Source organism: Glandiceps talaboti, chromosome 13 (genome assembly GCF_964340395.1).
Source record: "Glandiceps talaboti chromosome 13, keGlaTala1.1, whole genome shotgun sequence".
Lineage (NCBI taxonomy): Eukaryota > Metazoa > Hemichordata > Enteropneusta > Spengelidae > Glandiceps > Glandiceps talaboti.
This window is the reverse complement of record NC_135561.1, coordinates 13347089-13372134: the sequence shown is the minus strand read 5'-3', so window position 1 is coordinate 13372134 and position 25046 is coordinate 13347089. Positions and strand designations below refer to the sequence as shown.

Below are 25046 nucleotides of genomic sequence, written 5' to 3'. Positions count from 1 at the left end.
CTACGTCGACATGACAACCCATTCGTTCTCGAAGCTCTGCGATTACAACGCATCGCTGAAACTCCAGCATGTGAGGACTATGCTCCTATTCATGAAAATATTATTGAAATTAGTCCACGGAATGTTAAGTATCTTTACAATATGAATAAAGTTACTTATCAAGCAATTGTAAATGATCACGAAAATTTCGTGGAGTATGCCTACCATTGGCAAACATATATTACAGCTACGGCCATACAGCACTCTAAGCTAAATAGCTTCAAGGTTATTTTCGCTACCTCTTGGAATCAAATATTCTTTGGCATTCGCTGAGAATCAATGTGCTTTGTTGTGCATTATCTACATGCTATGATTATCGACATTCGGGTACTTACGAAAATCGTGTTGAGAAGTTCCATGAAGCACATGAGATATTGTTATTCTTGACCTTACATAATCCAGTTGAACCTAATAATGCAACTTCACAACGTGACCCCTTGCATTTAACGTGGTTTACAATATAGAGGAAGCGCCACTGGAATTCTGATGGTTGACAATTGTCAATTGGTTTTTTACATTTGAATAATTAATGGTACCTATTTTATTTTGACGTCTTACTAAATTTCTGTCTTTTATAATAATCCTTATAAGGACTTTTAATCATTGGACATTGAGATGATTCTCAACACTGAATGGTGAGATAATTGTGACCTCAACACTTTGAAATGACTTTGAACTTTTAAGATTCAAAAGAAACATTTTTACCTTGCACATTAGAATAAGTAATTTTGCATATAATTAAGATAAATAAGTGACTTTTAACAAGTATTTTGCATTTTGATAAGAAACTTTTGTCATTTTAAGGCATTTTCTATAAGAATATTTTACGACTTTAGAATAAGTACATTTTGACTTTCAATGTCGACATGTGTGATTTTGTTAACATAAGTAACTTTCAGTGAATTTCAAAAAAAAATGTGTCATGCTTAAATTCTCAATCACAGATTTTTCACTATATTCTGTGAACTTTCCTTTAAACATTTTAACAATATATTTGGTTTCATTTAACATTTTCATTCAATTATGTGTTTTGGGGACAAAACATATTTTCGGCGGGGGGGATGGTGTTACAAGTCACACATTGTAAACAATTGTGTCAAGTAAATATTATCTTGCAATGACAAGAAGACGCATGTAGTGTCACACTGATTAATGAGACAGAGCCATAGGTCAAGCAATGTTATTCTATCTTAATAAGTAGAGGCCGTAGGTGTCACACCAAGTGATAAATTGTGCCCCAAATGACTTCAACAGCTGTTTTAAGTAAGAATATTCTAGAGAGTTCTTTCAACTGTCTATTTCTGAACTGACTGAATTAATTGTATTAATGAATACTTTCTAAATAAGGATGAGAGTGAATGTTGCTGCAAGCAACTTGTTTGTATTACATAGTTGTATTACGGAATGAACTTAGTTTAAATAAAATGTTGGTGGCGTATACAGTTGAAGCACAATGGAATTTGTCTCAAAAATATTTGTTAGATTTGCTGGGAGGCCTTGACTGAGGAACACGGATTTGAATGCGCTCCGTGAGCAGAACTTTACAGAGAAAAAGACATCCCAAAGAACTTTGTTTCCTGGCTATAACTAAATTGAGGAGTTTGATTGAATTGCTCCTCCTGCTGCAAAATCGTATATGTCATTCGACCCAAAAGTAATATTTCGAGTCCTTGTGAGTTTTTCCACAGAATGCGTGTCCTGAGATTCTGGTACCTCTGTCGGTAACACTACTAACAGTTATACCACTTTTCCACCAAAGTAGAGGAATGATTTGGAAATTCTCTCAGAGGTTTAATAAGTAGGAATTCTACGGGTACTGAGTGTCCCCCAGATATACATCAGCTTTTTAATGCATCTATAAAATTAGTAAATTGCATGATGACGACGAGTTAAGCAACAAAGTCCTACATTGGGTTTGAAATAGTAATGGGTTCATCCATTTTTCCGTCTGTCCGTCCCTCCGTCCGCCAGTCCGTAAGTCGTCCAAGAATTAATTAATCAACCAATCAATCAATCAATCAATCAATCAATCAAACAAACAAACAAACAAACAAACAAACAAACAAACAAACAAACAAACAAACAACAAATAACCAACCAACCAACGAGGCAACCAACCGACCAATCGTTATGAAGTCAACAGAGAGCAATACAAGATCACATAATTTTATAATATGGTTGGACGTTGCAATTATTTTGGTACGATTGGAGAACTCATAAGTAAAATAATGACACTGATAGCGATTCTATGTTAACTGTATATGCAGGGCAACATAAATACGTCACTTTAATCTGTTGACGAGTCCTCACAACTTGAACTATGTATGTTTCCAACTGACCGATTAAATCTAGATAATGTACTCATTAAAACGATACCTTTTTTCCCAAAAAAAATTATATTTTTTGCTTCTCATTTTTTGTTTACTTTTATCATCTGCATCAATTGCATAGAGGAATACTAAAACTTGGGATATATTTCACCAACTCATTATAAGATTCATCAAGCTCGCTCAAATTAAATGCATTTGGAATTTCGAAAATTATGCCATTCATATGCCAATATCTTGATCACAATGACTACTTCATGTTTTAGATTGCAATAAACTAATGGGCAAATAAATCACGTGGCCAAATTTAAAGACACTGTTCAGAATGTTATTGAAGTGAATTATTAATTATTCGCTCTTTCGTACAAATATTGTACTTTAAAAAGACAAACTGACAAAAACACACATGAATAAATAAAAGCATTTAAAAATACAACAAATCTCTATACAGTTTATGAATCCCCGAATAGAGGATTGTATCGGAATTGAGCACCGCTGCAATTAAACTATTCTGACTGTTTCCAATACATTCAAAAGAGTCGTACATCAGTTTACGTCTGAGCGTGTGGGGATTGCGTGCTGTACAAACATTAGACTGGCGCTGCAATCACGCGAGTAACCCATCAAAATGCGGAAAGCATTGTTTTAACTAACTCTAAGGTTGTTAGAACACTTCTTATTGTACAATGACCACAGCTGTGAGCAGTACATATATTAGAGCAAACGTTCTAAACATTGTAGCCTTAACCTCAATTGAACAGTGTGCAAATTTAGGGAGTAAAATGTTGGCTTGGCTGTAAAAACATTTCATGAACATGAAATTTTCATGAACAATACTAATTAATTATTTAAAAACATTTTCATGACACTATTGATTGATAACATGTTTTCTAATTTGTAAATGTCATTAATTATTAATATTGGTATTTAGTTTTAAGAATATGTACTAGCAACAAAAACACCTAATTAGACGTATAATCTACAATGTATGGTATAATAGATATAGCCAACACGTTGCAAATTAATCATGTAATGTATACTTTATACCCACCCTGTCAGACTTGTTCAAAACCATAAGTTTTTTATCCTGCCTTGTGCATTTATCCTGTATGTTGGGGTTGTTTTTAATAAAGGGCCGGTAATTTCTTTTATTTCTCTGTTTACAGTGCAAAGGTTCGCTGTACTGTCATTAAAATATGGTATTTTTACTTGGTGCATGTTAAAACAGATAACTCTGTGTCTCATTATTTGAATGATGACGTAATATGAGTAGTCCAGCTGAATTGATGTGCACATGATAGCCAAAGTGATTAACTGAACTCATCTTTAGTAATCGTGGACGTAAGAAATACCAAATAATCATCACATCAACGTATAGTATAATTTCAACGCCCTAATTGATATTTAATTGAAATTTATGTAATTTATTCATTTCAGTTTTCATAGTGGAAAAAAACAATGGAATAATGACACGAACATCGTTAACTTACTTTCAAAGCTTTCAAACATGCTGAAAATCGACATGTTGTATGATGAGTGATATTATTTGGCCATATATGCATGCCCTCTTTCCTGTCATCAGTGGACGTCAGTTGAAACAAGAACCATGATTTTTTAAAATCGAATGAGATATCCCAACACAACATCTTCGAAAATTCCTTCACGTATTTAACTGAACATAGATGTTGAAATTCCATAGTTATAAAAGATAACAATCTATATATGGGCAAAGGTACATACTAGCGATAACTGATGATTTAGTGTCTGATAACACACTGAGACGTACGACAGGAGTTGATGATTTGATAATGACAATGTTTTGTTACTCCCATGGCTATTTGTACGGTTGATATGCCATGCTATTTGATAAGCAGTATACACAGTTTAACAACAATATTTAAGGTTACAATTGAATAGTTTACCTAACAAGTTAAATACCATTTCTGAAACCTGCTATATTACCAAAAGCCTATATATCCACCACAGCTTTCGCATTACTGTTATCTTGTTAGCAGAGTCAAAAGGATAATGAATGGGTTTATTATTTTGTCCTAGACCGACTTCTTCCGGACATTTCTACATATTTTGTTCTGGTTCTGGGATCATTCATTTATTCTGGACCAACATGTTGTACCTGTTTCATTCTTTTATTCTACACACACCTTTTCACCGTCAGACGATTGCTTTGCAGACTTAAATTTTAATCCCAATCCAATTCTGCGTTGAAATATCTCTTCAAAATTAAACTATATTTTCTCTGTGGTGTTAAACGTACGGGTGAATCTTGATATTATTCTACAAATCTGTAAACCAGGGGCGAAATGTTAGGTTTCTGACAATGAAACCATTGCGTTACGTGACCAGTGTCAAATCAAACGAACAACGAACATCTAACTTGACCTCTGACCCTTTGGCCTTAAAGGTTTGCTACAAATACCGTTATCACTATATTCGATATTATAATCAACCTACCCCAAAAATACAGGTCAATGCGATTCACATATGCTACACCAATAATCAAATATAATTTCTGAAGCATCTTGAAGTGACTTCTGTTTAGCGTGTATGAGTCACAAAGAGCAGTATAGCAAAGCGTAAATACGGACTATGGTATACATACATCATGTAGGTGGAAGTTAATATAGATACATGTCCATATGGAGATATTGGAACAAATCCTAATGCTATTACGAGGGTGAACTACACAAAGTGTTTGTAGACACAAGTTAGTCTTTGTTAATAGTTGAAGGCTCGCTTTATGCTGTTGTATATTTCGTTTTTATAGTTTCATTTTACATTCTCGCATTTAGCTGTTAAGCTTTAATAATGACCACCCTTATGTAAACCATGTAAAGCAGTTAGAAACAGATTAAAATGTGTTTCATTTCTTCTATAATGACATTAACATGCAAACTAATATCCGACAAATTCATATGACCACACATACTCAATAGTCTATTGAAAGTGATCATCAGTGCATAGCATAATTTTCCATAACAAAGTGAAATTATTTCTTTATTGTACATAATAAACTACTCATCAACATTAACTAATTGAATACGTTTTACACACCATTTTCTCTTGCAATATCTTTTTTGAAAATGACTTTTTAATTTCAAATATTTTATCAGCATAACGATTTCGGGGAGAGACTTTGAACTTGTTGGCTGAAATTATTTGGTGAGAACATTCTTAGGGGTTTGCAAATTAAGATGATTCCATCACTAATATGCAAATTAGGGCTATAAATATGTCTTTTTGGTCAAAAATCTATAATTCCAAAACTGCAGAGCAGATTGGTGAAATATAATGGGGTTGTATCTTGGGGTCTATAGATCAAGAAATATTAAGCATATAATGATCTCATGTACGATATTCAAGCCCATAGCAACAGCCAAATGATTGCGTATATTTCAAAGGTAACAACAGGGCTGGATAGGCAACTGGAGAATCATTCAGCAAATGAACACCATTATACCTAGTATGGATCAGCATGTGGATAAAGATTTTTAAAACACTGTACAGTTGTGCTACAACACCATTGGCACTATTTTTAAATTTAAGTTTATGGTCCAGCGATCAATCCGCTTTGTCGTATTATAAACCCTACCGTATGATGCATGTAAGTTATCCTGTTCAGTGAGCAGCCAGGACCCAACAAAAGCTTCCTCATCAACGAGCATTATGTAGAACTTGTTGAACTTGTAGACTATAGACGTGCTGAACTTAGTGCCTGTTTGGGGATCCAGCTGATGAACAATCTATGCTACCTTGCGACACAAGGCTGTAATAGGTTAAGAAGGTGCCGGTATCAAATGTATACAAATTTTCGATTAGTTTTCGAAGGTTGTCCATCACTACTTAAGGATTGTATGTTGTACAGACCAAAAATGATGTTCTTTAATAGAATCGACTCTTTCCCCCCCCCCCCCATAAAATGTGTCGAGGGTGTTTAGCTGTTGTGGGGTTTTGATAGAGTCAATTAATTGCTCTGAAGTAGTAACACTGTATGTAGTCTTTTGTCTGCTAGATTGCGGTGTTAGTGTTGCCTTAATAAAGGATGTATCACGTGATTTATAGCTAATCATTTAACTAATTGATACTCGCAATTACGTTAATTACATATCGCATGTATCAATCACCCGTAACACATGATATTAACTTTTAATAATAAATAGACATAATTGTAGACATATGTCACAATGAGGACTGAGTTCTCTTCCTTGAGCGTTTGTAAAAGGCAAGTTGAAATTCCATTGTAGTGCTGGATCATAATGTTTTAGGCCAAACTTCGTGTAAATATAAAAAGGGGGTCATATTGGTAAAAATATTAAATAAGCAGGCATTAAACCACCACTTACAGAAACAAATACCAAATACAGCATATGTATTTAACCAATGAACTAAATCAATAAATGATTGTTTTATTAACGTTACACACCAAAATTAACAGTGTATACTCAGTGTAGACAGGGGTCAATCTTATACAAAACAGTATTTTTCTAAAGTAATATGTATCAGTAAATATGCCATCATACATACAATTCCATATATTTACAACAATACATTTCTAACCCACATATTTCGAAGAGATTGTGTTTATCTTCATCGTTGGGTTTCCAGTTCTGTCAGGGAAACCAGGCTCTGTCACACTATGAATGTCGAAGACAGCAGCTATCGTCATGTACAATCGTGCTCTTGTCTTGTAATGGTATGAATATCAAGTTCGGCCAGCTGTTGCTGTGTTACTGTTTTCTGTTTATTTAATCGAAGTGTGTAGTCTTTTTAATCCATATTGTATCACTTAGTTGGTAGTAGGTTTTTATCATATGGAGAGTTTTCCAATTCGTATAATTCTAAAGTGGTTGATTGAGTGTGATGATGGTCCGTTGAAGTGGGTCGGTAGAGGTTAGTATTTATTGTTGTTAATAAACTGAGTAACGTCTGTGGAGAGACACATTGTTGTTTTTACCTCCGACGATACTTGCTAATTTTATACTTTTTTTGCAAAATTGCAGACTCATCTGAAAATATAAATTACGAGTAAAGAATGCATCTGCAGCAATATCTTGCCTTAAGGTCTCCCATCTCTAGCATTGTATATGTTAACTGCTCTAGTCAAGTCTGCAACACATCAACATATGTGTAGATCACAAGTTATGCCTATTACGACAGGCAATTATTTCAGGGATGGCCAGAAAAGGTGACGCTGTCTGTGAAATAGCTAGGATTATAATTAAAAGCCATCACACTTCTAGTGTTAACATGAATGCTAAGAAAATTTGATATAGCACCAAAGAGTGAACCAAGTGATCCAACAACCCGTTTAGTGTTTTCTACAAATCAATTAATTTTGACCACAAAGGAAGTCTCACTGTCACTTTTCATGGTGCTAAGAATGATACCTCAACAAGTGGATTTGGGGCTAATTTACCCAAATCAAAAGACCCCAAGGTAGATCCAATTCTGGCTCTAGAAATATATAAAACCTGGGCCAATAGGCCAAACGACATAGACCAGTGTTTCTCACTCTAAAGACTCTTTTTAGGGTAATAAAGGCACAAACTTTTACCAAATTATCAAGAGTTAATAGCTGGTTTGAGTGACAAACAATAGTCTGCAAAGTCGTGTTGACAAACTTTTGCAACTGTGTACACATGTTGACTGACTGCAAAGGCAACATCATACGTCTGTTTCCTCGAGGGACTGCGGGTCACCCCAATACAGAGTGTTTCCCAAGGCCGAAGCCTCGAGGGAAACAGTCTGTGTTGGTCTGACCCACAGGCATGAGGGAAACTGACAATTGATGTTGCACGAGCAAAATCAGTCAACATATGTTTTGTAACACCTACTACTACATTCCCATTCTCTCAGCACACTGTTCTCTAGGTACGGTTAACACCCGTCATTTTCAATGCTTTGGAACTGGAATGACAGCATTTCCAGTATGTAAACAGTGGAATGACACCCTTTTCTACATTCAGTTAGTTGAATGACATCAACTGCACTGTAAAACAAGTGGAATGACAGCCGCCACTCTATAAAATGCTGTCATTCCAGTTCCAAAGCATTGAAAATGCTGTCATTCCACTTATTTTATAGAGTGGCGGCTGTCATTCCACTCGTTTTACAGTGCAGAGGGTGTCCTTCAACTATAACTGAATGTAGAAAAGGGTGTCATTCCACTGTTCACATACTGGAAATGCTGTCATTCCTTTTCCGTCATTCGGGTTGTCATTCGTTTTAGGGTCACCCCCCATGTCAACAGTGACCATAGTTCAGACAGCAACAGAGGAACATGGAAAACCGAACTTCTTTAATAATTACCAATTGTGTTCATTCCGAATCCATTTCTGACATTTAGCTTTCTATGCTCGTGTGACTTTCATAGCAACAGAAGATGCCATGTCAATTTGTTTTGAAAATATGTACGCATGCGCGTGTGACGTCATCAGTAAACTAAGAACTGTTGACCAGTAAAAGTCATTTAAGGTACGGTCAACAGCACAAAAACTCTACATACCACGTACTGACGAATCACAACACAGCAAATGTAGTAGGTGTGTTACAACTGCAGTTGATACACATACTGTGACACAGCTATCACTTTATATGAAGATGGTTCATTGGAAATGTAGGTCAGAGTTCATGCTGCAATGTGTACACTCCTGAAGCTTTACTCCGACAAGATTTCACACCCTACACTCTTCACAGAATCCCAAACTCACACAGAAAAATTCACATTGAAATAACATGACGTCGTGCACACATGAATTGATAGATTGTAAAATCACAATGTCAAATTTTATTACATGTATACTTGTAAAAATGCAAGTATAATTAATATGTATATATATACCATCGCCATATAAAACATGTCAAAAGTATAACTTTAGTAAAAAGATTTGTCCATTTACTTGGAAGTAGTCTGTAAAGTACGCCATGACGCCCTAACACCCATTTCATGGATAGAGTTGGCCGGTGAGGGTGGAGTGTGACACGACATATCTTGCAGTCTAACTTGGAAGGCACTGCAGTATTTTAGCAATACAGTCATATAAAGTTTCAACCTCAGATGCATTGAAGTACAAAGTGTTCACCTCACAGACATTTTTATTCTTGAAAAGTTTATATTTCCCTTTTTAAAATAAGTTGAAGTAAGCATATCTTTCTTGTATTCTGTGCCATTTCACCAAAAAAATGTTGGTCAGTTGATATCACTACAAATCAAGCTTTATAGATATTTTAAAATCTTCATTTTTTTGGATCTCAGACAATCTTTTGTCTCAAACTTGCTGAGTCACGTCAGAGATAAAGGGTCTATGGATGATTATTTTCAAAGACAGAACTGGTAATATCAATTTGGTTTGCGAAAATTAATCTATAATCACACATTTTTTAAAAAACCAACAGCCTTTACATGTTTCTGATAACGGCTATTTAGTCTGATCTGGAAACTTAATAAATATCACCAGATCAAAATAAACTATCACTTTGGAGTAAGACTAGCACGACGTTGAAGAAAAAGTGACAAAATATCACAGTTCCAAATGCAGAGCAAACGGTTTGTACCATAAAAATGAGAATATACAATATTACATGAGAAGTTTTTCAAAATGTGACTTTATGAGTAACATTCACAGCTATTGGTCAAACTTCAATTTTTGTGGTTCATAAAATATACAAGCTTGCAATATAGCTGACCAATAGACATTATTGTTATTAACATCTTACCATGATCTGGACCAATAAAAATTGGTGTTATCTACAACTTACACAGTGTTAAGGCCCAATCAAATTTACTGTTATTAACAACTGACCACGATACAGACCAATCAAAATTATTGGTATTTATAAGTTGTTATAATTCGTTTTACTAGAATACAACATGGCTGTGAGATTAATGTATGCAAATGAAATTGATGCCAAATTAATTTATGCAATTAAATTTCACATTCTTTGCTAAAACAGCAATGGTTTCTCCACGTGTCCATTTACTTATTAGTTTTTATCTAAATTGACAGACATTTATTTCTGTGAGTATCATATTGACTGTGTTTATGACAAAGAGTATCAAAATATTGTAGACCTCCCACAGTAATGAACTTGACTTTCTCTTATCATATTTGCATATGACAGTGACCTATATAAGTGATCAGGTAATGTTATTATTTTACCAATAATGTAAAAAGTGAATGAAAATACATCCAAATGAATACAGTGCACCCATCCTTAAAGGGGAGGCTCAGAAACCATGAGATTACGTTGGCATTATGTCTACTAGTATAAAGTTTTATTTGGATTCTGTTATTTATATTTGAAAAGTTCTCCCAGCCAAGTATTATAAAACCATATACTATTGTTTGAGTTACCCCTTGAGGGCCAAATTCACATGATAGCAGTGCACCTTACGCTGTTACTGTCAGCTGCCTCTTTGACGACCAAATTCACATGATAGCAGTACAAATGTATATTGCTTTCGACAATTCTCCTTTATGGTCAAAATTCATGTGGTAGCAGTGTAATGTGTTTTTGTCAGTTACCCCTTTAAGGACCAAATTCACATGATAGCCTTGTACATTATGCAAATTCACATGACAGAATTGCACATTACACTGTTTCTGTTAGTTACCCCTTTAAGGATCAAATTCACATGACAGCATTGTACATTACACTGTTTCTGTTAGTTACCCCTTTAAGGACCAAATTCACATGACAGCATTGTACATTACACTGTTTCTGTTAGTTACCCCTTTAAGGACCAAATTCACATGACAGCATTGTTCATTACGCGGTTTGTCAGTTACCCCTTTAAGGACCAAATTCACATGACAGCATTGTACATTACGCTGTTTGTCAGTTACCCCTTTAAGGACCAAATTCACATGACAGCATTGTACATTACGCTGTTTGACAGTTACCCCTTTACGGACTAAATCTACATGTTATCTATTCAAAGTCTACTATTTCTATCGAACGTTTTCATAAACCAAACATAACCTATTAATTTTGCTGTTTTGGAATGGTCTTGGTATCATAATTGTAATAGTGGATTGGAAATAGGGGGTGCACAATTGCATGCAATATGTATAATACTGGCAGTAATATGTGTAAAAAAAAAAAGCACCTAAGACAGTTTTCAGACAATTATTTCCATAAAAATCACATTAAAAAACAACTACCACCCAACAAAGATAGATTTTTCTTTTGTTTAAAATAGACTGTACAGTAAAAATTTTAGTAAAATTATTGCATCTTGAGAAAAGTTAGTCGTGTTCTTGGTTTAAGTTTTCTTACTCTGCCAATAAATGTACAAAACTGACAGGAAAGAAGCCTTTGTGATGTGGACGGCCTTCAACTTCTCCAATCTGTTGGTGAAAAAAACAGAGAAAAATTAAAGAATTATAAAAATGTCTATGAAATATATAAATGTCATTACAAATATTTCTGAAAACGTTAACTTTCATATGCTTGTTTGGTTACTTGGTGGGTTGGATGATTGGTTGGTCGGGTGGGTGGTTGGGTGAGTAGGGAGGGAGAGATGGATTTTGGATGAATTGATGAATTGATGGATGGTTGAGATGATTAGTTGGTTGTCTGGGTTGATGGATGGATGGTTGGACGGTTGGATGGGTGGTTAGCAAGGGAGGGAGGGATGGATGAGTGGGTGCAAAGTATTTTATATATGACAAGACCTGAAAGTGTGCGAACATTTTGTTGTCTCCTACACTGAGATGAAATAACATAATTTATCAATATGAGTTGTCTGAAACCTACAACAGCCATGACACTAAATGTCACATTTCAAAAAAGAAATTCATTTCCCCAGGTAATTTTCCAGAATACATGTACCTATAACTTGTCCTCTACTTAGAATGAATGGTTTGAAATTCCTAGTACTTCTTGCAGTAGTGAACATCAATTTGAAAGTATACACTGGTGTTATTCACTTACCCACCACTCAGCATCTGTCTCTTCAGTTACTAAAATAACATCACCTTCTTCAAAGGATATTTCATCATCGTTGTCAGCCTCACAATCATACAGTGCCTTCACTCTCTTCTTTTTCTATATCAAAATATAAACAACTCGCATCAAATATTTGAATCACAAGGCATTAAAATTGCCATGCAAATGAGGATTGTTTATTTATTTTGGATTTGTTATTGATAAAACAATTTTATCATGGCTTCCTACTTGAAAAATCAAAGTGAAACAATATTGACCAAGTCTGTGTTTGTAAATCACTAAATTGCAGATTAATAAAATGTAAAATGTTTGTCATTGTACATACATACATTAAGAAATGTTTTACACATTGTGTTTTAGCTTTTTGTAATGTATTGAGTCGCAAACACAGACTTAGTCATCATTGTTTCATATTGATTTTACAAGTTGGAAGGTATGATAAAATTGTTTTATAGATTAAAAACCCTAAATAAATACCATATCCCCATCCATATGGCCACTTTAAGGACAAATAGTTCAAAATTCAAATAAAAAAATAATGTCTTTACCTGTGTCTGAACTCTAGGCTTGGGCACTGGCGTCTGTTGGTGGTGGTCAACTTCTGTGATGGATGATGATTGGGTAGTACTGATCACATGACTCGTATTGTTGACATTTGGGAAATTCCTGGGCAATGCTACATCAAAAGTAAACAACGAATAATTAATTTCAGAACTAAATAATTATAAACTGTACTAGCAACATTCAGTATGGCCAGTGCTACACAAAGTTACAAATAACTGACGATTGTCAGTTTAAGGTTCCAAACCTATAGGCAATCTTGTCACTATGACAACAAAACTTGTAAATAGTAAGTTACCTGGTTTATTACTGATGACTGGAGATATTTGTGCAGGGATGAGAAACTATGGCAACAGTAACTATGACAACTGTTCTTACTGAGTGATTGTTGCTAATTTGGTGCTGATGTCGGATCCCAATAATTTATGTAGATTTGAAACCTATGGCAACTATAACCATGACAACAATCACACAAATGAAAACTGGATGGGTTCAACAAAACTCAACTCAAAGGTTCTAACTTTGGGAATCGATACTTATGACAACCGTTATGATGTTTAAAACAATGATACTTCCGAAGTGATTGTTACAGGTTTCCTGTTGGTAAAGAGACTGTTTGTGTAGGATTTGAAACTATAGCAACGGTACACTAACTATGACAACAGCAACTATGGGTACAGTAACTATGACACTAATACTTACTAACTGCTTGTTGCTGGTTGGTTGCTGACGAGTGATGTTGTTGTTGTTTAGATGGAAGACTGGGTGCTCTAGCTGACCGGAATAACAATTCTGGTCTATCACTGCAATAAACAAATTCATGTATATCTAAATATATATTGGCATGGTAACATTTTATGAAAAAATATGAGAGAGAGAGAGAGAGAGAGAGAGAGAGAGAGAGAGAGAGAGAGAGAGAGAGAGAGAGAGAGAGAGAGAGAGAGAGAGAGAGAGAGAGAGAGAGAGAGAGAGAGAGAGAGAGAGAGAGAGAGAGAGAGAGAGAGAGTGTGTGTGTGTGTGTGTGTGTGTGTGAACATATACTTATAAGTTACTTTAATATGTTTCTCTGCATGTATGTGTGGGCCTTTTGTTGAATTGAAATGCCACTGATGCAGGAGAATTTCTTGTGATGTACACAAAATTTTGTATTCCCTATCACTTACAAAATTTCTATCATTTTGACCCACAACACAAATTCTATTAATGGGATACACTGGTGTATTAACATTTTTAAGTCTTCCCACCCCATCTCAGATGAGTACAAAACATTTACTTTCAGTTATGCCATTACATTTAGAACTGTGGCTTACAATGTCAGCATAAAGTTACTACATGTACTGTGGAAGTCACGCTTTAGGCACACTACGACAGACTTGTAAAACTAAAAATTTTGCTTTTATTGTCAGAGTGATAGATTTAACAAGACAATGCACAGTAGTGGTACCTTGCTGAGTATGTGGATTTATAACTACATATCATTGTCATGCAGCCTTCACTGATTCATGTGGTATGGACAAGTGACCTATAGTGACCTCAATTTGCATACAGAGGGCACTATCAATATTTTGTTTTCCCTAGGGTACTATTCATGTACTGTAGCATGGGACTTCTGCTGATGATTTGCTTTGACTGTGGAAGGTACAGTTAATTATATTTTGATATTTTTACAATCACATGTGTACAATGCTGACTGTGATTCTTACCTCAGTGTTTGCTTCATTTGTTCTATAAGACTATTAGTTTTCGGTGGTGGGGTTGGCGGTGGCGATGAATCACCTGAAAGAATTAAAGAATATGACAAGGTTATAATTTAGGAACAAAAATATGAAATATTAAATGTAAGTTATTATTACATATGTACTTGATATTACTTGTACTGGTGCACACGCATACTAGCGGTATTTTCACGGCATAACTGTATGCAAATGAGGACATGATCATTTGCTACACACGAAATCACGTGAATCGATACGCTTGTGAAAGTATGGGTGCAGAGAACACTGCAAGCACTCATGCAAATACCCCGAGTATGCCACACTGGCACTCACATGTCATGGGATTCTGTCATACCATGCACAAACCTAATATTGAACTAAAGAGTATGGAATATATAACTAACTGTACTAATACATAATAATCTAGATTTCCAGCCATTTCACATGAAAGGATCACAGGCACCCCAGATTTGGCAAAGTGCAGGTTAATATTTGGTCATGGCTGTTGATCATATGACAATGCACAAAGCTGTGAACAAAACTGTCTGTAAAAGATCACTTTGTAGTGGTTGGGCATGTTGTTATTATTGGTAGTTGCTAATAAAATAGCACAGTGAGAGCAGCATGGAAATTAAGTCGAAACTTTGTGGCTGCTGTCTACGTCTTTAAGCTGTAATACCAAACTGTTCAGGCTTACATTTTCAGCCCCAAACCAGATTGCAAACAGCACCCCCTAGTGGCAAAATCATGAAAACCTTTATCTCAGATAAGCAGAATAGCACATTTTATATACAACTACATTGAACTACTCAAAGCATCTCAAAGATGTTAGAAATATAATTTTGATGGAAATGACAAGGAAATGCAATAAAAATTGAACGAGGGATTTTATTGTACCTGTATGAAGTCAAACCTTTCATAAATATCTCTGTCAATCAAATACATAACTTTTATTCAGTCAATAAGTGCTTAGATAACATGGCGTAACCAATCACAGCAGCACTTACCTTGTACTGATGTACCCCTCACTGGAGGCACTGGAGGAGGGGGACTGGGAGGAGGATATGGATCCGATGATGTCCTGTGATGACCTGTCGGTGGAGGGGCAGGAGCCTTCCTCTTAGAAGCATGGGGAGGTGGTAGAGGGGGTGGTATAAGACCTGATTGGAGGAAATAATGATGTAAAATTTTGAGTAATGTTTATCATTTCAAAATTTTAGAGCGTCAAATTCTGTTCCCAATACAGAAAGGATACTAAAGTGTACTGCTCAATAAGACAAAATGTGCTGGTTTCATTCACTTTCACTTATCAGTATGGAGTTGGCATTGATCCAAACTTACGGTACAACAAGTTATCGAAACATATCTGACAAATTTACGCACAGCATACCTCGAGGTTTTGGTGCAAGTTGAGGTCTTTCGTTGTCATCTAGAATGCCAGCTGTAGTTGCTGCTTTATCACGTCTAGAACCTCCAGATGACGCCGTCCTGTCTCTAATACTACCGCTCACTAAATGACTTAAATGTCCATTGGTTTGTTGCAGTGATGGCTCTATCATCGTCATAGGTCTGTTAGGTCTTTTAGGTCTCTTTACAGGACTCTGACAGAAAAAAAAAAATTCATTATGAACAATAAATTTTTGCAAGCTTGTATTTTTAATTTCTTAACAGTTGAAGAAACTCTTGTATAACATAGAACACACCTCGGAAATAACTTCTTGTTGTACTGTGTTCAAGAAATATTCTCAATCAAAATCAATAAATGGGAACACTGTAAATTTGCTTTAAAGAGAGGTCAAAATGATATTACAATTTTGTCATTTTAGAATCCAATATGGCTGCCACAGTGTGCTAACTCTATGTGAATTTTTTTTTTGTAATTTCCTCAAAAACAAGATGGTGAACCCACATATCTCTATTATTATTTCAAAATGACCAGAAACTTTCATATGGAAAAGTTGGGAGAGATTTTAAGATCTTTGACTGTATATATTTAGATGATTCATAGATGTGAAGGTTTGGACAATAGAGATACAACTGTTGACATCAGACTGTGGATGAACAGAACCTGTTGCAAACAAGGAAAGTGAACAAATGAAATGGATTAATAACACTTGGCTCAGCATGTTTGAACAGAAGAGACTTGTATTACACATCATGGTTTGATAAGAACACTTTTATGGCCTCTTTATGTGTACATGCAGTGTCACGGGAACTGGACATTTGTTTGTGAACGTGAACTATTGTGTAAAGAGGCCATATGACTGTTCTTATCAAATGATGGAATGTAATACAAGTCTCTGTACTTCCAACATGTTGACCCAAGTGTTATTAATCCAATTCGTTGCTTTACTTTCTCTGTTTGTAGCAGGTTCCTTTCATTCAGTCTGATGTCTGACGTTGTAATTAATGAAGTAAACAATAAAATGTTGTTTTCACCTTGTGTCTTTCCTCCAATTCATCATCATCACTGAATTCCATTCCATCGTCGTAAGAATCTACTTCTGAAAATCCCCATTCTACATTCACATTTTCACAGTGTCCATATTTACCCATGGCAGCTTGTTGTAGTAATTCCTCACAATGCCTGTTTTCAAGTCGTCTAGCAATATCCAGTGGTGTCTCGCCATTTTTATTTTCTATAGATAAAAACAAAACGTAATTAAATTTAATGTCAAAATATCAATATCAGTGTACTTTTCAGGGATTTTACTATCTTGAAACAATCCTGTACGCATTTGACAAGATCGAAAAATGTTTGGTCAACAATGTATGTTTCGTATCCTATCCCACTTTGTAGCTATAACAATATGAAGAACTTTTCATTACATGGGATTCTTTTATGTCAATGACCTTTATGACTCTTTTAGTGTGTTTACCACTTTTTAATTTTTATCGCTTTTGTAGTGTTCAGTACCTATGAAATTTTAAGATATATATCGCTTTACAAGTTTGATATGAAATGATAAGAACTTGCTCCTAATGATGTTGAATTTAAAACCTTTTAAGGTGTAAGGTTTTAAATTCAACCTCATTGGGAGTAAGTTCTTATCATTTCATATCGAACTCGTATCTATCTCCTCAAGTTCTAGTCTCATCACGAAGTGTGCATTCTCTGTAATTGAACTGATCTTCTTTTATTCAACAAGCTTTACAAGTGCTATTATTTTATTACACAAGTGCAGACATCAGGCCGTGGATGAACGAAACCTGACATTACAAACTGGGAAAGCAAAATTTTGTCGAAATCAAAGGCTTGCTGACATGGTCCTGTACAACAATAACCTATCAATTTTTTTTTTACACTGCACATGTGAATGGTTATCCATTGTTATCTATTGGAAGTGTCAATCAAAATTAACGTCAACAACATTGTCTGTCTTCATATGTTTTGATACATTCGGAGTCAGAGTACGTCAGTCAGGATGTTTAGTCTACACTGCAAAGTATGAATTATGTTGCTAGTGACCTTTAAAATTTACCGTTAAAATGCTGGTAAATTTGAAATTTTACCGTTTAAATGCCAGTAATTTTAGAATGTCACCTCTTAAATGCCAATATTTCTAGAAATTCACCGGCATTGGCAAATTTTTCACCAGCAAATACCGACAACTTCCTAGGCCGATGTATGTTAAGCATGCATACTGTATCATCATATTGAATGTCTCTGAACAGAACAGAACAGCAATGAACATAACGACTTAACATGAACATGATATTGGTAACTACACAATATACACACATACATGTACTGTAGCATCATATTCAATGTCTCTCAACAGTAATGAACACAACTTATCATGAACATGGTATTGGTATCTATGTTAAGAATTAAAGTTTCAAATCTAAAAGTTAACTTTTTGCAAACTTTGAGTGTCTATTTTTTTACTTTGCTCATAAGTTTTAAATTTTACTTGCACTTTGCTCCTAAGTTTAGAATTTTGCCTGCATTTTGCTCCTAAAATTTAGAAGTTAGGGGCAAAGTGATCATAAAAAATATTGCGCAAAGAGTTAACTTCCCAGGCTGAGACTGTAAGATATGTTGTGTTGTTCAGCCTTATCAGGCATCTAAACCACAACTGTACTAAACTGCCCAATATCCTGCACAGTGCAACAAGATTTGGTTGCAGCCAATCAAATATCGTTATGATGTAAAAGGTATCAAAATGACCATGATGTCAGCCTTTCAATGTTGATTCATGACATTATAACATCAATAGTAAACAAAAGTTTCTGGGCCAAAGTCTGGTATTTTATCAAGTACAAACAAATTAACATCATGACAAAAACCATTCTAATCATCACAAACTGTTCTGTTTGATTTTAATCTACATAATGACCTCTGTTTGAACTTCTAATCACTAAAAACTAAATTTTTATCACAAGTACATGTTTCGATCTTGCAGGCACAGACTAACAAAGCTGTACAGGCGTGAGCAGCTGATAGTGTGGTGTTACCTTACAAAAACACTTTATCAGCCAGTAAAAGTGAAGGAGAACTAACACAGAGTAGTATTGTTGAAGAGGCGAATTATCTTACAAACTAGATACATTTACGAAACAGAAAACTTCTCATTTTACTTACCAGTGTTAATTTTCAATCCACTTCTCAGAATAAGTTTGAGACTTTCTGTTTTATCAAACTGTGCACACAGATGTGCGACTGTGTTTGCATCTTTCGTTGCCCTATCTATCTGTGAAGAGTTCTGAATAATGAAATCTACAACGTGAAGGTTCCGACAATCCTGTCTCTCTATAGCTAGATGAAGTGCTGTCGATTCATTCACCTGAAAAAAATTATATAAGGACAAAAGTTCTTACATCATTCAAGAGCCAGGTTCAACAGAAAATATTGAATATGGTCATTCTATGTCACGAAAACATGTGTCTGTGTCACTTGTTCTACTGTATTCAAATTATGAGTCAAAATGTTTAAAATTGCCATTAGTTTCCCCGATTTTTTTTTCATATTACTGGTGGTGGTATAGTTATGTTATTCTCAAATATTTTTCTTCATTCAGCCAGAAAATACTCGTGACTAAGGGTTTTGTCATGACTCGTCTAGTGACTAGTAGTAGAGACAAAGACCCCTAGGTCACTCCTATTTTCTTTGGCTGAATGAAGAAAAATATTGGGGAATAATATCTAATTATTTATTACTATACATATAATTAGATAATTACTAAGACAATGACCATTCATGTGTCATTAATGTTTTGGGGGATTACAAAGTCTTGTTAGCATTATCAGGGTTGTATTGTAAACTTGTTACAGCTGTCTTGCTCAATATGACAAGAGCTCATTTTGCATGAAGATAATAACGAACAATAAATGAACATGTTGAATATATCATTTTGTTTGTTTTTCCATTTCATTTTTACAACAACTTTAGAGCTGTAATGTAAGAAGCCAAAAAATGGCTATTGAGAGGGTGAGACTGAAATTTACAACTTCAGATTTGTAAGATAGAAAGAACATTGACTATATGTACAGTGGGTCAGACTGACAGAATTATTCTCATTAGAAACAGTACCCACTATGGTGAGATGCCAGTATGTATAGCGCCCTTTATGAGTAGGACTATTTTATTTGTTCTTGTAGGAATAAAGATGTTAGTTTTAAAATTTAATGTACTATTTGGAATAGCAGTGAACAGAATAATTTTCACTGAAGACAGCACCCTCATTTGTCTGGCTTATGGTATGCATAGCACCCTCTATAAGTCAAAAAAGCTGTGCTTACATGATGGGGTAGTGGTGACATTAGATCCACTCCTTCAGAAAACACTTGTAGTAATTTTTCCATGTCTCCGGTAATGACGGCTTGTTCTAAATCGACCAAACTCTCTTCTGTTGTATTGTTCACCTTTTTGGCAAAACTGTGCTGTTCATATTTGGCTCTGATGTACGCTTTCCTTTCCTCCCTGTTTAGACAAATTATCAGGAAAGTATTGAACATGACTCAGTCAATAACAGCAAATCTGATTGGTGAAAAACTGATCATACAATCACTGATATGGCTTACTGCTTTAGGTATGATCAATCTGATAGGCTTAAAGACTGTCATGATCATGTGACTTTACATATTATGATAATTACACAATAATAATATTGAAATGTTGTTGACTGGACTACACTTTTAGCAGTTCAAATCTTACTCAAGGATTTTAGCCATTCAAAACACAAGGTGACAGCAATGAGGCATGTACCAACAAACTGCAGATTCCAAGCAGGCCACTCTAACCTTTGTACTGAAAACAAGATGTGAATTGTTGTACATACATATCTAATGATTAATTATACATGTATACTCACATGGAACTGGTTGATGTAGGTTTTTCTTTGAGATTAGCCGTTTCTTCCATGATGTTATTAAACATGTCATTCCCTACATTTGTAGCAAGCTGTTCATAACAAAATAAAAACGCTATTTAGTTTAGCAAAATGGCACATTGTTTTCATATAGCCTTCAGTGATTGGCTTAGATTGCATCACATGGTATGGACTATTGACCCATAGTGACCCAAATTCTATATATGGACACTAGTCGCATTTTATTTTCCGTAGGGCACTATTCATGTAGTATGGAAGTCTTATTGGGAATTTGCATTGAGAACATTGTGTGTTATAAAAGTAAACACTTAATGCCTGGCCTTATTCGGGCACTAGTAGACATCATATTACCCCATGTGCTGTTATGGAGTAACTATTTACCTTGGCTTTCAACTCTAGGAAATAATTGCTATATAACAGCCCTCATAATACAAGACCTCTACTAGTGCCCTCATAGCCAGGCAATATGTACATCAGATGTTCTACTAACCACCAAGAAACATATAATTACAGACAGTGCCCCTTTAATGATAAAAGTTCTACTAACCACCAAGAACCATAAAGTTACAGACAGTGCCCCTTTAATGTAAAAGTTCTACTTACCAGTAATTGTGATGTTCCTGGTACATCTAAGGTCAGAGACTGTGTCCTAGATATGTGGACACCCATATCTCTATGTACTCCACTACACTCTATACAGGTCAAAATGCCAAGATTGGTTGACAACCAGGTGGGGTCTGTTTAACAAATATGTAAACTTTATATTAATACATTTCTATTGGTTGACAACCAGGTGGGGTCTGTTTAACAAATATGTAAACTTTATATTAATACATTTCTATTGGTTGACAACCAGGTGGGGTCTGTTTGACAAATATGTCAACTTTATATCAATACACTTCTATTGGTTGCAAAAAGGACTAGATTAAAAGGAAGTGATATACTTATTCATGAGTTCTGAACTTGTGATATTAGAAACGTTTAGATACACGTTAGAATACATACGCACAAGGCAGCATGTCTGTGCAGGCGTACATATAATGATGTGTACAGAGTTTTGTTTAGAACCCAAACTTGAAAGACAGGCAGTGGAATGTGTACGTGAAGGCCAAACACATGACATTGTTTTCAATGTCTTCATATTTCATCCAAGTCCCTAAAGAAATTTTCCTAGTGTTACACTTTTCAAGTAGACATTGTTTACTTTTGTAAGAAACTATATCCTTGTGTGTGTATCAATGACTTAATCATATCAAAGAAATTGCCAGTGTTTCTTAATATTTTCTCAAAAAAAATCTTTTCAGATACACCAGTCACTTGAGGCCATAGTTTACAGGTGTATCACTGTCACCAGAGGGCGCTGTTTAGGTGCAAACCAAATTAATAGAGGGCGCTGTTGAACATCATCACTGAGTTACTGACCTACTGTATTGCAGTCACAACATATATCATTGCCTGGCATCCTCTTCACCTCTTCAACAATACTCTGTGTTAGTTCTCGTACACTTTTACTGGCTGATAAGTGTTTTTGTTGATTGGTGTCATCAAAGGCACTACTGAGAGCTTCTTCTCTACTGTTATTTAACACAGACATCCATTCTTCCATTTCTTCCTCTGACTCCGCCATAAAATGATATGTTCTATTTCCTGATGAAAACAAATCAGAATACCATGGTTTACTCACAGTGATTGGAACTAAAGTAGCTAAGTTATAAAGAATGAAGTGGGACTAATATTTAGTGCTAGCTTTTCTAGGTAAAAGAAAGATCTACGCAGATGGTTCTTCAAATGCCATATTGGGCTTACCGATTGGTGAACAGTGTGCCAATGAGTAGGGATGCAGTCATTTTGTAAATACTGCCACCTAGTGTCAGAAAGAGGAATACTATTCTGCTATTTCTAAACACCCAACTCTAAATTACCTCCACCACACCCCCCCCACTCCCAACCCCACCCATCCACACCAGTACTCTTTCTAAACACCCACCTCTAAAATACCTCCACCCCCCCCCCCACCCCCACCCCCTATCCCCATCACCCCACTCCCCAACCCATCTACACCAGTACTGTACAAAATCCCACAATGTATACTGCATCAAATTATAACACAGTATTACTGCAAGTATTACTTTTCTATACACTTACTTGATATAAGATCAAAACATTTCCTTCCACCTTGTTCCTCCGGTACAAACTTGACTTGACAGGTCAATAAATTTAACATAACAGGTGGTTTACTAGACGTGGAATGTGCAATGGATAGATAACCACTCTTTATCAAACATTTCCTCTTCTGATACACTTTTCTGATACCTTCACTTCGTTTCAGTAAGTAGCCATCCTTCTCACTGCCGTGAGTTTTATTACCCTTAGGTTGATGTAATGTGTATGCTGCATTGTTACTTTGTGACTGAAACAAAAAAAAGACAATTAGGTATTCTTATTCCTCAATATTTTTCTTCGTTCAGCCAAGGAAAATATGAGTGATCAAAGTGGGCCCTTGTCACTACAAGTCGCTAGACGAATAGTGACAACCCTTAGGTCACCAGTATTTTCCGACTGAATGAAGAAAAATATTGGGAAGTAATATAATTATACAATTGCCAGTAATATAAAAAATAATCAAGGAAAGTAATTCCAATTTTGAGCATATTGACTCATATTTCAAACACAGCAGAACAAGTGACATAGACACGCGTTGTTGTGACATAGAACAACCAGAGTATATACTCCATATTTTTAGTTGAACCTGGCTCATGCATGTTAATAATACTTGTAAGATTTTATACAACTTTGTAAGTTGTTTCATTGCCCTGACCCCGACACTAAATCATTATTTCTATATCTTAGTTTCAGTTACCCAGACTCCTCAGATTTCAACCTACCCATAGAGTCTGGGGGTAATGATATGTAAATGACTAGATGGCGACTGTCACTGGACATCTTGTTCAAATCACTTATTCTCTAAAACTCTCTGAGGCATGTGGAAGTCTACCAAGTGTATATAGTAAAACGCATACTATTCCCCAAAATTTTTTCTTCATTCAGACGGAAAGATATTCATGACCTAAGGGTTTGTCAGTTCTCATCTCGCAACTTGTAATGACAAGGCCCCTTAGGTCACTCATATTTTCCTGGGCTGAATGGAGACAAATAATGTGAATATTATCAAATGGTACATACATTATTTTTCAATCAGGTGCAGCATACAACATCAAACATACGTCATTATTTGCAACAACAAAAATTTTAAAGTAAGAATTTAATAATTTATAATAAATACGACTTTTACATCTAAAATAGGTATTTATTTTTATCTGTACGTACCTCTTTTTCAAGTGCTAAGTTCCCTCTCAAGACATTCCTCAAGTCAACAAGTTCTTTCTTTTCTTCGTCCTGTTGTTGTTTTATATGTTGTAGTTGGACTGTCAGTTCCTCTATGTAACTTTTAAAATGTTCCAACGTCTTCATTCCATCTTGAAAGAAACTGTAAAACACAACAGTGTATGTGTGAAATGTAAATGATGCGAAAACTATCAATTTTACATATACAGAAAGTGTAAATGCAATGGTACCATGGTGGTATGTGCATAATATGTGACTAGTACAATTCATATCAATTTTACCTCAACCTAGAATTGAATTTTTGAAGTTTTATGTTTTCTGGTGCAAATATTTGAAATACCTTACCACTTGAAGTGAGAAATAGAACATTGATGTCTTCCATCACACGTGGCTGTCACCAATATTTTATGACAAAATTTTAGACACTTTTGCTGTTTATTGTATGTCCTTATTGTACAGTTTGTATTTGTCTCTTCTGTCTTTTTTATTTAGAGGGCCTCGAGGAAGATGGGCCTCGGCCAACTGGGCTACCCTCTTGGAATACAGTTTATGGATTAATTGATTGATTGATTGATTGATTGATTGATTGATTGATTGATTGATTGATTGATTGATTACACACCCCACCTTACCAACAGTATTCAACTGAGGACCCTTGTATACTCAGTGACTGTACATTTCTTGGTATAAGCCTTTAAATGCCCATCTTGAAAATGGATCAAAATTGGGGAGTGAAAAATTGTGTACTGTCAAGAGCT

The 25046-nt window shown here is 35.2% G+C and overlaps 1 protein-coding gene across 1 annotated transcript in view; it reads right to left on the bottom strand.

Annotated features, from left to right (window-relative positions):
• Nucleotides 1–9162: 9162 nt before the first annotated feature.
• LOC144444842 (arf-GAP with SH3 domain, ANK repeat and PH domain-containing protein 2-like) overlaps nucleotides 9163–25046 on the bottom strand; it is a 46790-nt gene continuing 30906 nt past the window's right edge. Inside the window, exons 8-22 of the mRNA XM_078134394.1 lie at nucleotides 24271–24430; nucleotides 23089–23353; nucleotides 22366–22590; nucleotides 21547–21680; nucleotides 20926–21014; nucleotides 20354–20534; nucleotides 19197–19398; nucleotides 17051–17250; nucleotides 16002–16212; nucleotides 15619–15771; nucleotides 14600–14672; nucleotides 13599–13699; nucleotides 12884–13011; nucleotides 12321–12434; nucleotides 9163–11734 (exon numbers count right to left, since the gene is read on the bottom strand). Of these exons, the coding sequence (XP_077990520.1) occupies nucleotides 11660–11734; nucleotides 12321–12434; nucleotides 12884–13011; nucleotides 13599–13699; nucleotides 14600–14672; nucleotides 15619–15771; nucleotides 16002–16212; nucleotides 17051–17250; nucleotides 19197–19398; nucleotides 20354–20534; nucleotides 20926–21014; nucleotides 21547–21680; nucleotides 22366–22590; nucleotides 23089–23353; nucleotides 24271–24430 (2311 nt within the window). The 3' untranslated portion in view covers nucleotides 9163–11659. The remainder of the gene's footprint in view (nucleotides 11735–12320; nucleotides 12435–12883; nucleotides 13012–13598; nucleotides 13700–14599; nucleotides 14673–15618; nucleotides 15772–16001; nucleotides 16213–17050; nucleotides 17251–19196; nucleotides 19399–20353; nucleotides 20535–20925; nucleotides 21015–21546; nucleotides 21681–22365; nucleotides 22591–23088; nucleotides 23354–24270; nucleotides 24431–25046) is intronic.